This window comes from Candoia aspera, chromosome 7 (assembly GCF_035149785.1).
Source record: "Candoia aspera isolate rCanAsp1 chromosome 7, rCanAsp1.hap2, whole genome shotgun sequence".
NCBI lineage: Eukaryota > Metazoa > Chordata > Lepidosauria > Squamata > Boidae > Candoia > Candoia aspera.
In genome coordinates, this window is record NC_086159.1 from 46,266,451 (window position 1) to 46,279,870 (window position 13,420).

The window sequence follows — 13,420 nt, forward strand, 5'->3', positions numbered from 1 at the left end:
AAACAAAAGTGATTTATCAGGGGCAGGGAGGGTGGGGGAGAAAAGAAGGAAGCAGCTGCCAACAAATGGCAGGAAAAACGGGAAGAGCCGCTGTGTGCCACCGCTGCTGCCGCCAATCCAAACAGCTTCGCTGTGCCTTTCTCTTGCCAAAGTCCGCGCGACGACCAGCCACTAAAGCGACCACATCAGGAACTCCCCCTTCTGCATCTGCACACCAAAAACACACATACACACAAAAAGGAGAAGATGGGCGAAGGGGTCAGGTGTTGGGGGGAGAAGGCTGCGGGGAGCGCCAAGGAAGCAGTTGAGAAACTGCGAAAATAAGAGTAAAGAAAGACCTCAGTGCGCACACAGGCAACACAGATCGCGTCTCCCCCCCTCCTGCCTCTTGGACTGCATTTTTCCGAAGGGGGATGCCAAAGGGGGAGTTCGTTTTTAAAAAAACGTTTTCTAAAAAAACAGGACAAAATTGAGATTTATATTAAAATGATGGGATGGCCGGGAAATGTGAAAAAAATGGTACTGTCCTGTTTAAAACGGTAGGTACGGTCAGCCTACCCATGGTGCACCAATTGCCGCTGTAATTGAAGTACCAGTCTTTGCAAAACAGTAGTCAATCCTCCCTAGCTCCTATTCATTTGAATATTACATGTCACACTGTAACCATCTGTAATATGGAAATACTTCAAGAGTATTTCTCACTCTGCCAGTAATTTTTAAGTTCTGACAGCCGATAACCTGAAACGTTTACATTTTGTTTGAACTATTTTGCTTACCAGTATTGATTAGTGGCCAAAGCAGTGCACTGAATGGTTTTAGTGAGTTTTTAATGTAATCGAAGATGTAACAGTAGAAACCCTTTTATTATGAACCTTCCCCAGAGTTTAGTTATAAGCAACTGCCACCTATTGCACAATACATAAATACTACATTTCATTTGTACCTAAACAATGGCTTTAATAAAAACAACCATATTTTTAAATAGTTCTTTTTAGGTAGATCTGATCTTAAGCGTGTCTCAGCAGGTGGCAAAAGTATGTGGCCTTGGAAACTAACTAGGTTGGGCCTGGTTAGTACTTTGATGGGAGATTAGCAGAAAGCATCAGGACTATAGGGCAGACTGGGAAGTTGAAAACCATAATGGAAGCAGCCACTTCCATACTGTTGCCAAGAACATCGCATAAATATCACCAGTTGAAGTTGGTTCAGGAGAGTCTTTACTTTTACTTTATTAAACTTAGGTGTGGTACTTGATATATGAATACGTTTAAGAACTAGCTAGAGAAATATTGCTTAATTTTTAAAATTATTTTTTTTTAAATTCAGTTATGCCGACAGCTGTGAACCAAGGGGAAAGTAGTTATCTATGCTTTATACTACAATAACGAAGAGTTTCCCATGTCAGATCTAACTTGGCTAAATTACAACATACTCACTGTATTAAATAAAATATGCTCTAAAGTCATTTGGTTTGTTTGCTGAGTTATATGCTAAGGTAACTGATTTTGTTCCTTCAGTTCTCTAAATGCAAACCTGAAAAATAATCAAAATGTGGCAGCTAAATTATTAAATGAAGCATAATACGAGGATTGTGTTCCTCATCATAAATGGTTGCCACAATTGATTTCTTGCACATTTTGAACTACTGATATTTCTGATAACATTTAAATCCTGAGCTGTTTAGAACTGAAGGGCTTTTTCTTCAAATGTGAACTGGGTAAACAAGACAGACAACTTACTGGAATTGCCTCACTTCATTTTCAGAGGCCCATTTATTACCCACACATGGAAGAGACCCATTTCCTAAGTCACTCCCAAGCTAAGGAATATACTCCTTTGAGTGTTAGGTTTGACCTTAGCTCATCGCTTTCAGAAGACCAGTATCTTCAGCCAGGCTATTAAATGTTAATTATCTTAATGTTCTTATCTTTTAAAGTAGCTACCATTATATATGTAAATATGGTTTAAGTTTTCCTGGTTTTTATTTTTTTAAACATTTCTGTAAATTTGTAATGTTCAATTGTTAGTGAACTACAGCGCCTTATGAATGGACATAAATAGTTAACAGAGGAAATACAATTTTATAATAAACTCAAGTATTATTAACAAAAGGAATTGTATAAAATAATGTAATTTATCGTAGTTTAATATTAAAGAAAATATACAAGTTGTTTCACATATTACTTTTATTACTAGAACTCTAAAACAACAGACATATTGTCTCCAAACAGGATCAAGATCAGTTTTGTCATTTGTCAGTATAAACCTACCAGTGATATTTCTTTGTAGAGCGTTTCTAGCTCAAGTTTCTAAGAAATCTGGAAACAACTCATAGGAGACTTAGTTTAGCTGCCTATAGTACAAAGATTTTGCTTCTCTTTAGGGCAGTGATGCTTTGTGTAAATAAGTAGGGCTCTGAGTACACATTTAACAACAGTATAACAGTAGGATTTCATATAATCCTCAATAAATTACAACATGAACAAGAGAAAGTCACAGTTTTAAAAGTATGTGAAGGCAACTGTAACTTAAACTATGAAAATATTCTTTATTTTAAAAATATTTAGTGAAATGCCACATTCTGAATTCCTTTCCTTTTGCCCTCAAAAAAATCTCTCCAGAATGCCTATATGCAGTTCTTCCTAGAAAAGAGGATGTGTTATTGGTTCCATGATCAAAATAGGTTTCATGTGAAGTCTCTTAAAGTAGTAAATAGGTATTATATATCTTTGGATTGATCATCATCCTCAAGCTTCCTGATTTCATTTTTTAGACAGTTGATAGTTTCACGGCTTGCTTTTAATCTTTCTTTAAGTTCTGCAATCTCAAAACTGGTCTTCTTCTTAGCAGCTTCCAACTTCTCTCGAGTTTTTACTTCTACACTGGCAACTGAAAGAAAAATATATGTGGTATATTGCTTAATTATTATTTCAATGTCTTTCAATGTTTAGAAAGGCACAGTCTTAGTCTACTATATTTTATTTTAAATCAAAAAGATGAAAACATACTGGACCAACCACTATGTATTACTGTTTGCTAGTACAGTACAAGCTGTATTTTTAATATACAATGCCTTTAAATTGTAGCTGCAACAGAAGCACCATCTTAGGAATCCAAAACAAGTACATTAGTTCAGCTTGAATAGAAAGCTGGCATGATCTATGTAAGTCAGGAGTTCTCCAACAATGGGTTGCAAACCCCTAGGGAATTGCAGGCTGGACACATATGGCTTTCACCAAGCTTCTGGCACTAGACAAGGCCATATGTGGAATCCAGATCTTCGATATATTGTGCTCGCAACAGCTCATACAATAGCCCCAAGGTACCATCCAAGGTGACGCAGCCAGGATCGAAGCACTCTCCTCCTCCTCTCTTTCAAGGACAGCTCTTTCTAGGTTTCTATCAGCAGGGCGGGAGAGGGGGTACTCAGTCGTCTTGCAGCCTTTCTAGTAAGACTGTGAACTTTGTCTTGGCATAATTACAGTGCAGCTTATAGATGCTATGTGGGACAGCCACTGTTATTGCTACACCAGGAGTAATTATGAATCCCTAAAATAAACTTTTAATACCCTGAAACCTAATCTCTATACAACAGCTGAGGGTCAAAATGATAAAGGTTTCTAGATCTCTAAGAAAATACCGTAAGGATTCTAATTGAGGCTTGGCATTGGGTGAGCCATTTCTTCTAAATCCTTCTTGAGCAGGAAGAGCAGATACAAGGGCAAGTAGAAATGAAGGATATTTTGCAATCCCCTTCAGAGTGACCCTATCAATACGGCTGTGGTCAGTTTGATCATTCATCAAGAGGCAGGAGTAAAGTGTTGCAGAAGGACCCGCTACCACCAGAGGTATTCAAAGTCTTGGACTGGTGGGCACTGTGGTTGGCTATCCTATTAATGTTACAGGTGGATTACCTATAACTATCTGAATAGCACAGGACCCCCCCCCCCATTTTTAAAAAAGGAAACAAAACAAATCCAGCCAGGTATCACCTCAGCCCAATGACAGAGACAAGAGACTTATTTGCTTGGTCTGCAAGTTCTATGAAGGAAGCACTATGCAAGTTTAAATAGATCAGGCAGGGATATTGACAGAAAAAATCTGGATAGACTAAGTAGAAAAATGATGGGGATACATTTTGGCCCCTTTTTTCTTCAGTTTGTATATCAATGTACTTTGAAGAAGTGAGAGAGAAAAAGGATTGATGCTTTTGAACTTTGGTGTTGGAGAAGACTCCTCAGAATACCATGGATAGCCAAAAAACCAAAATCAATCATCAAACAAATCATTCTAGAGTTCTCACTTAAGCCACAAATGACCAGGCTATATTATCACACTTTGGACATATTGCACAAAAATGTAGCTCTCTGGAGAAGTTTATAATGTTGAGAGAGATGGAAGAGCAGAAGATGACCACCAGCAAGACAGACAGACTCAATTACAACAGTGTTGGGTGCACCATTAGAAGACCTGAAGGACCAGGCTGGGGACAGACCTTCCTGGTGAAAATCTATCTACGTGGTGGCTAAGAGCTGACACCAACTCGATGGTGCAATATCAATCGTCTATCAACAATATTACTACTCAGCTTTAATTCCCCTGGCTCTTAGTAGACAGAAGCTCTCTGTACTTTCATACACAGGTAACACGATGTTGCTTTCTACAACACAAATAGGCACACACAGGCTTCTAAAAAGATGAATTATTGTAACACAGAGAGCTCATAATTAATTAATTATTTTAGGGGGTCATAACACCACAAAGTTTGAGAAGCCTGATTTAAATACTGAAGTTCTACAAAGATCATGTAATATTAAAACATGTATGATCATACAGAACCGACTTTTTCATATTTACTGTTCTCTATTTGGATTAAGATAATATAAACTTAGGGCTTTTTTAAAAGTAAAATATATATTTCATGAAAAACAAAGCCAAGGTGCAGATCTGGTTTAAGTCAAACAATAAGAAATAATGGCAAAGGAGTTTTTAAAATCAAGTTCTAATTCATCTAAAATCAACACATACTAAAATCTTTGCATTCAGCACTTACATTCTGTTTCATGCTTATAAGCACCAAGTGTTAACTGACGAGATGTAGTTAGCAATTGCTGCATCATAGCAGTAGGATCCTGAAAAATCTATTGGAGAAAAGTAATACATTTCTATTATTTGCTAAACTGTGCAATGTTTCATAGTAAAACAGACTGTACACAATTATGTAATTTGGTTACTAGAATATTCCACAGTCTAATGGATCCTTCCTCGCATGTATCCAAACCTGCACCAAAAAATTGGGGGACCATCCTCCAGAGCAGATTCAGACTATTACAGAGGAAAGAAGGGAAGAATGACATCCAATCTCATAAACAAAGCCCTCTTCCTAAAGTTAATGTAACTCTTTGTATCCTTACCATCTCATCATAAAATTCAGAAACAACAGTTTTCTTTCCCAAAATGGCATTTGTATCAGACTGAAACAGCTTCAGCAAATGATAGAGAGTCACCTGTGCAACAAAAGAAATGTGGTTACTACCCAATTATACAAACCAAACTGTGGAACTGGAATTGAATATTTTAAGTTTCAGTTTACCATAACTGAAGCTGAAATTTTACTGTATATAGACATTAATGAATTAAATGAACTAGTAAATACAGGTCACTCGCAATGGAACTGCACCAATGTCTATTTGCTGATATAAACCACACATTTTTTTCAGAAGGCAAACCATTAATGTTCATTACTGGCACTTATTATCAGTACAGCGACAGGGAACCATTTTCAGATTACGGTGCAGAATATGAGGAAACAAACTATTTGGCATAGAGAATTGTTGTATCAGTCCCACAGACAATGTGCACAGTAATACGTTTAAGTGATTCATCTTCTAAGTATAGGTAAAGCTTCTCAATCTTTTCCTAACTGATGTTACTTTAAAAAGGATACACCCTTCCAGGGTGTTCTCAAAATTCCAGCTAAACCCAACTGACCCACATGCCAATCGAAAATAATTAACCTATGATTATACCATGAGCAGATTAGTCATTGGCTGCTTTAGGAGTTGGTGACAGATGTAATCTACATCCACAAAGTATTTAGAAAGTCATGTTTGAACATGCACAGATATGCCCAGTTAAACTCTCACACTTTTTTCTAAACATGGCTTAAAACATTTCATCTGGCTTTTCTTTAACCTCAGCACAAAACTCACAACTTTTACAGACAAAAGTTCCTTTCCAGGAAATGCTAGCAATACATACAGGATCCATCACACTTTGGTTAACCTGAAATAGAACATGACTTCTTCAGTGTAATCAGATGTATAAAGTTGAGTATTGCCATTTGCACTGGGAATACTACTTACCGGCCTTTCATTAGGATCAATAAAAAATATCTTGATGATGATTTCAAATTCACCCCAGCCCGTTTCAGTGATTTCATATGGTGGTTTAGTTACCACTAAAAAAAGGGGGAAACACTAAATATTAGATAATCCACCTTTGAAAAGTAACGAAACCACTGTACTTTCTTCAAAGTCGGTTTAAATCATACCTCTCAGTGGATTACCATAGCTCTCATGTAACTTGAACTGGATTTTCTTTACATAAGCAGACATATCCTAAAATTAAAGCAGCCGATAAGAATTTACAAATGTAGTTATGCTTCATACTGTTTCAATGTTCCTTTCTATCTCTTTGTGACACAGCATTCTACTGATTCATTCCAGTATTTTGTATTTGCCTCATGCAACATTTGGGTGCCCTCCAACCTAAATAGCTGGTAAGTCCTTCCAAACCCATCACTAAATACTAAGTATATTTATCAGGACATGACATGTATTCCATATAAAATCACTTTAGTTTGTGCTAAAAAGAGGGTTCCAGTTAGCCAATTTCTATAGATCATAATCTTTCACAGGGCATTCTCTATAATTTTCTCTTAAGTATTTTTTTTATTTGACTGTACAAAATAGCACATCTTTAGAGAAGTATACATGTCCTAATTAAACATTTCAAAAACCCAAAATATTCAAAATTGAAAAAAAAATCTTAGGTTACATTACAATTGAAAATATTTTTGCTTACCTCATTTCTGTAGGGCTTAACATAAACTGTCCACTGATGAGTATGCCCATCTTCTTCTCGTTTCTTGCCAAAATAGCGGGCAACATTACCATAAACAATGGGTTTCACAATAGTTACACCCTTAAAGGAAAAAAAGCAAAATCATTTTACAGACAGAGTTTTCCAGCACTTACTTTGAAACTGATTGTATATTTCCTAAGGTTAGGAACACAGGAAGGTAAATATTCTTCCTTAGAGCAGTTTCTTTCTTCAGAACTCAATAAAACATACAAGAATTCCAAGCTGTATAGATTTACAAGTCACACTGCATTTTCAATTATGAAAACTTAAGAAATGGTTATTACATTTTTCTATTATTAAATATGTATTTATATTTTTTATTTCTATTTTCCTTTTCTACTTATTTTTTTAACTTGGCCCGCTCTCATCTAGGTTTTGCAAGCATGTACTTAAAAACTTAAAAAAACTGCAAGGTTATCTGGGAAGAGTTTGAATCTGTTGGCCCCAAGAAAGTAGACAGGGTCCTTGAAGCAATTTTGTGATTACCAGCATATTCAATCTATGTCCCCCCTGGTTGATAAAGGCCTTCTGGAAGGTATGTGGATGGGTCCAAGGGTTGTTGAATTCATCCTTAAAGCCATCCCCTCTTCAGAAAGCTATTACTGGACCCCAAAGGATTGTTCTTGGGAGAAGGTTGTTAAGGTGCTTGGCCTGCAGCTTCGGAGGGCTCTGGAAGAAATAGATTATCTAGACCGTTTCAGTCAGGTTTCAGATCCAAGCACAGTATTGAAATGGCACTGACTGGGCTTGTAAGTGATATATGGACAGACCAGGATGGGACTAGTGCATCCATCCTGGCCCTTCTTGATCTCTCACCAGACTTTGATGCCATCAATCATGGCATCAAAACCAACTCAAGAGGTTGGGAGTGGGAGGCATTATGTTACAATGGTTTTCCTCTCCTCAGGGTCAGTTCCAGGCAGTGTTGATGGGAGTATGTGCGGAGAGGTCCAGTCTTCGGCCCGCCGCTTTGTGGGACTTGTTTTCTCCCTGCTCTTGTCTAACACATAGATTAAACCACTGGGTGAGATCATCTCAACCTTCAGACATCCAAATAATCCTGCTGAGGTTTTGTCTCAGTTTCTGGAAGCTAATGGAAAAGAATAGGCTCAAATTCAATCTTACAAGACCAAGTGGCTGTGGATTTTGGGGCTACCTGTATACAGGGAGTTTGGTTCTAGGTGGGGTTGGACTACCCAGATAGAACTGGTGTATAATTTTGGGGAGTCATGGCTCCTAAAGAGTTGACAATTTAGAGGATCTTTGCACAAATCCATCTAATGTGTCAACTGCACCCACTCCTGGACTGGGAGGCTATACTGTGTCACTTATGCCTTAATCACCTCTCATCTGGCTTACTACAATGTGCACTACATGGTGCTGCCCTTGAAGTTCATTCAGAAGCTACAGCTGGTCAAGAATGCAGTGGCATGAGTAATTAGGGGACCACTCGGTATGTCCATGTAACACTGCTGCTTTTCCAGCTGGTTACCAGTAAGTTTCCGGCAGCAGTTTAAGGTGCTGGTTGGAACCTACAAAGCCTTTCATGTCAAACACTGCCTGTCTCTAATTCTGCCCATCTGACAAGATCTGAAAGGGTAGAAATGCTCTAGGTCTTGTCACTTAAAGTGTCATTTGGTGGAACACAGGAGATATGTGTAATCTGTTGCTATGCCTGACCTTTGGAACAGAATTCTCCCTGAAATCTGGATAGCCCCAATTTTACCTGCCTTTTGAAAGGCTTTAAAGATCTGGTTCTTTCCCCAGTCATTGGGTTAAGAAGGTTTGTGCCAGTCTTGACTGTTTTTTATTGTTTAGGGTTGAATGAAATTGCCTCCAGCACAGTATGTTTTAGTATATTTTAACTGGGGGGGGGGGGGTTATGTGTTGTCTTTATATGTATATGCCACTTGAATCACATGTTGATTGAGGGGCTATGTAACTTAATTTAATAAATAAAATTTAAGAAACTCAGATGCTTATGTAAATGCTGGGTCTAGAGGAGGTCCACTGAAATAAATGAAATCAGAATGAGAGGTTATGAGATTTTAGCCCCACTAATTTCAGTGGAACTACTACGCAATAGTAAGTCTGCTCTGAGCATTTAATTCACTATCATTTTAATTAGAATAACTATACAATTTTCAGCTCTATACAGCTTTCAATATTTACCAAAATTTGAGAATAGTATCAGTTTTATTATGATCCATTAAGTGTTTCTTGATGAACAAATTAATTAATTAATGAACTTGATGCATTAGTCAACGCCTGACTGGGAAATGAATGATATCCTACATGGAACTATACTGAGTTTCCTGAGGGCAGAAAGATAGAACATAGCAATAATAATAATGCTAGAAAAATTTAGTATTATGAAATAATGTAACCAATAAGACATATAGTCAAATCAGTAGCCCCAGTGGGGTTTAAACCCAAGAAATTAGAACTCTTGTCAGTGTAATCCAACAAGTTTCTACTTATCAGCAGGTTCAAATTCACCCACATTTACTCCTAATATTTATATAAGGTTACAAACTGAGTTGATACAAACCTTCTGAATAATTAAGAGATTTAGAGATCATTGTTATAAAAAAATAATTAATTATATATAAATCCAGAGACCAGCATCATCTTAAAGACCTTACAAATTATTTGAATGTATATTTGTTATTACAGCAAAACATGCCTACACTAGATAAAACCAGCCAATATTTAAAAGAGAATACAATTAAGTACTGTACAGGTGTTTTTAAACACTAGCAACTACTTAAAAATTTGCAGTAGCTTCAGCAGCCTCTCTCCTACGCCCATTAACTCCATTGCCATTATCTAACGAACAATATACATAAAACCTTGAAGTAATGAAAGCTGCAGCAGTATAAACGATTAGTTAATTAAGTAACTCCAACAGAAAGCAACGAAAAAATTAAATTTACGGAGATTTAAATTTATACCTAAACTAGAAAAGGCAAGTGCTGGCACAAACAGCACTTTCCAAGAAAAGCATTACAGCGACTTAAAAAAAAACAACAGACCCGAAGGCGCGCAAGAAACCGCCTTACACCCAGTCGGTACAGAACTGGGCATCATTCCCGAAAACTTGTATGAAAATAAATTCGTTAAATCTCTAAGGTGCAGAAGACGCTTCACTGTTAGTTGCACCAACAGCTAACACGGCTCTCACCTTCGAAACCATTTGCTCCGAAAGCCATTCACATCAACCAGTACCGCACTTGGTTCTTCGCAACAAACCGACCCAAGGGGCCAAATACGTAACCTTATACCCGTCTCGAACCCTGCAATTGCCCTGGGATTTAAAACTACCCTCAGGAAGGAAAAACAGAGAAACCGTTCGCAGATCGAAGAAAAGCCCCCTCCCAGCGGCACTCGCACCTTCACTCTCCCACCAGAGTCAGGCCCGAACTCAGCCATTCTTTTGAACATATTGCACCGGAAGGGAAGGCTCCTCGCGCCGCTCTAGCGCAGCTAGGGCAAGGCCGGCCTCATCTGCCTGCCTCCCCGCCCGCCCGAGAAGGAAGACGACCCGCCGGCCGCGAGATCAGCAAAACCCCGGCTCCTTTCCTTAACCCCGCGCTGTCGGCAACACCCATAACCCTCACACAACAGCTTCCGGGTGAGATCAATTTAACGCGCTCTCGACGGGGCTCCTCCCACTTCCCCCACAAAACAGCGGGTTGATTCATTTCACGTGGTCTCCTACGGATTTGATCTCGAGACCCGGACGTAAAAATGAAATGGAAGGTACGGAGGAGGAGAAAATGAAAGTGTGTTCTTCGCGCGTGTCGTAGTGGTTCTAGTAGTGCATTGGAGTCGTGCTGGTTGTAGGGTACTGTACCTATGAACGCAAATGCAAGATTATAAATTCAATGCTGAGTTGTTGGTAGCTGTTGGGATGCTCTTCGTAAGTTTCCCTAATCCATGGGTTAGCATACTATGAGAAACGTCTGAATTCTGTTTCAGGAGGAATATGTCTGCTGTATATAGTAAACCCTTTTCTCAAAAACAACGCATCTAACACTTCGACTTACACTAAAGCACTAGCAATACTGTTGTTATATCCTAATACACTTTATATGAAAACCATCAGTTTAGTAAGATGATCTACAACAAATCCATTTGTCTTAGGCTCTGAATTGCTATACTCCCTAATACACTAACGTTATCATTTCCATTTATACCAGACATGCACCTGCCACAAATCTCGTTCAGCATCGTAATCACTCAGTTCTCTCTTCTAGGATATTGTCATTAGAGGGGAATGCTTATGCAAGTTATCCTTTTTCAGTCTTTCCGATTGTTACTTCTGCAAACCTTTCTGAAATATACTGATACTTCCCTTTTATTTCTCAATTAGAAACTATTTTGGGTTCTATTATTATTAAATGATTAAATGACAAGTTCTGTCTGACACTGACCTTTTGTAAATGCATTTCGTGTGTTTTGTTCCCTATGCTTTTTATAAAGCTAGTCAGATTGGAAGTCAAATACTCTTTTAACAGATTTCCTAGGTACACGAGTACTGCTTGGGTTGTTATGCTTTTCAACATTGCAGGCAAATAAGCAGCCTATAATAGTACACATAAACACCTTGCCTACTATTTTATTGTTTACAAATAGTTTTTCACTTATGCTAGTGACCATAAATAACCTAGGCATAAACTAGTGTAACAGTTAATATAATTTGCATGCTCATACAAATTTTAGATTTAATCACAGAATTGGAAGGGGGCACTTATGCGATCAGAGAGCCAGTTTGGTGAAGTGATTAAGGCACCAGGCTGGGAAACTATGAGTTCCAGTTCAAGCACAAAGGCAGCTGGGTGACCTTGGGCCAGTCACTCTCTCTCAGCCCTAGGAAGGAGACAATGGCAAACCACTCCCAAAATCTTGCCAAGCAAACTGCAGGGACTTGTCCAGGCAGTTGCCAGGAGCCAAGACTGACTCACGGACATCCCCCACAAAACCCTACCTTAGGCCATTACAATCTCTTGCTCAGTGCTGGAATCCAAATAAAAATGTCTTTGATAAATGACACTGTAGCTTAATACACCCAATGTAAGGGAGCCTATCACCTCTCTGGAGTTAGTTCTGTAATCAAAACTGTTCCGTTAGGAAGTTTTTTTTTTTCCCCCTGAAATTTGATTTAAATTTGCCTTCCCATAAATTAAATCCATAACCTGCACTGTGGAATTAGAGGTCTTGTGACATCCTTCAGATATCTGAAGAGTGCTATCATACCACCCCAACCCTTCATAACTCTTAGCTTCTTGTCCCAATTATCTTGATCGTCCTTCTCCGATTTCATTTTATCTGAATCCTCCTTAAACTGAGATGCCCACAGTACTGGAGGTGGGGTTTGACTAATAAAGAATTGCATACCCCCCTTTTTTTTTTTGCATTCACATCACACTGCTGGCTCTTGTTCAGTCTGCAATCAACTTCTCTTCCAAGATCTTTTTCACAAGTACTATTCCAACACTGAACTTTTCTCTGATCATTGTTACTTTTAGCTTATTTCTCTAACCTATCAATGTAACTTTGAATGTTATTTCCATCTTTTAGGATATTTACCTAATTTTGTATCATCTGTAAGTATGATAAGCATTCCTTCCACCTCCTTCATCCAAATCACTAATGGAAACATTGAAGTGGGTACCTAGCAATGATCACAAGGACTGTTGCTGAAGCACCCCACTTGATACTTTTCTCCAATTTAATAGCTAATGTGTTTATACACCCCCAAAAAACAGGCAAAAGCAATGTACTTGTTATTATCTACTATTACAAATCTATTCCCCCAATTATGTTGGACTAGTGCTCCTATAACACCATGCTAGCTTCAAATGAAAGGTTCATACCCCACAGATAGAAAGCATTAAGTTTAGGAAGGTTATACTATATGGAATTCTTAATATTAGTGATATCTTAATATTGGTAAAATTATCTAACCCACCTTTCAGCCCCACCTTCCAAAGTAGCCCACTATCATTTTAAAATGCAACAGTTGAGTTTTTCTGGCATCTAACTTTGTATGTATATGTGAGCTTTAGCTACCTGCTTAATTGATAAATGTAGTTAACTTTAAACTTCAAGAGTTTCTCCCCTTCCCACCAACACTGATAAGCTTAAAGTCCTGAGGAAACATTTTCATAGTTCTGTACTTAACGGTAGCATTGGCGTCTTTTGCCGTTCTGTCATTTAATTTAAATCTCATAAGGGTTCATCTGGAATGTAGCTGCTCTTCTTTTCCTTC

The 13,420-nt window shown here is 38.2% G+C and overlaps 1 protein-coding gene across 1 annotated transcript; it reads right to left on the minus strand.

Moving 5' to 3' along the window:
* Nucleotides 1–2,170: 2,170 nt before the first annotated feature.
* Nucleotides 2,171–10,735, minus strand: YEATS4 (YEATS domain containing 4). Its single transcript, XM_063309173.1, has 7 exons — nt 10,540–10,735; nt 7,087–7,206; nt 6,554–6,620; nt 6,366–6,460; nt 5,415–5,507; nt 5,054–5,141; nt 2,171–2,889 (listed from the first exon to the last, which is right to left on the minus strand). The coding sequence occupies exons 1-7, from the start codon at nt 10,588–10,590 to the stop codon at nt 2,720–2,722; spliced, it is 684 nt and encodes a 227-aa protein (XP_063165243.1). The 5' UTR covers nt 10,591–10,735; the 3' UTR covers nt 2,171–2,719.
* Nucleotides 10,736–13,420: the final 2,685 nt, after the last annotated feature.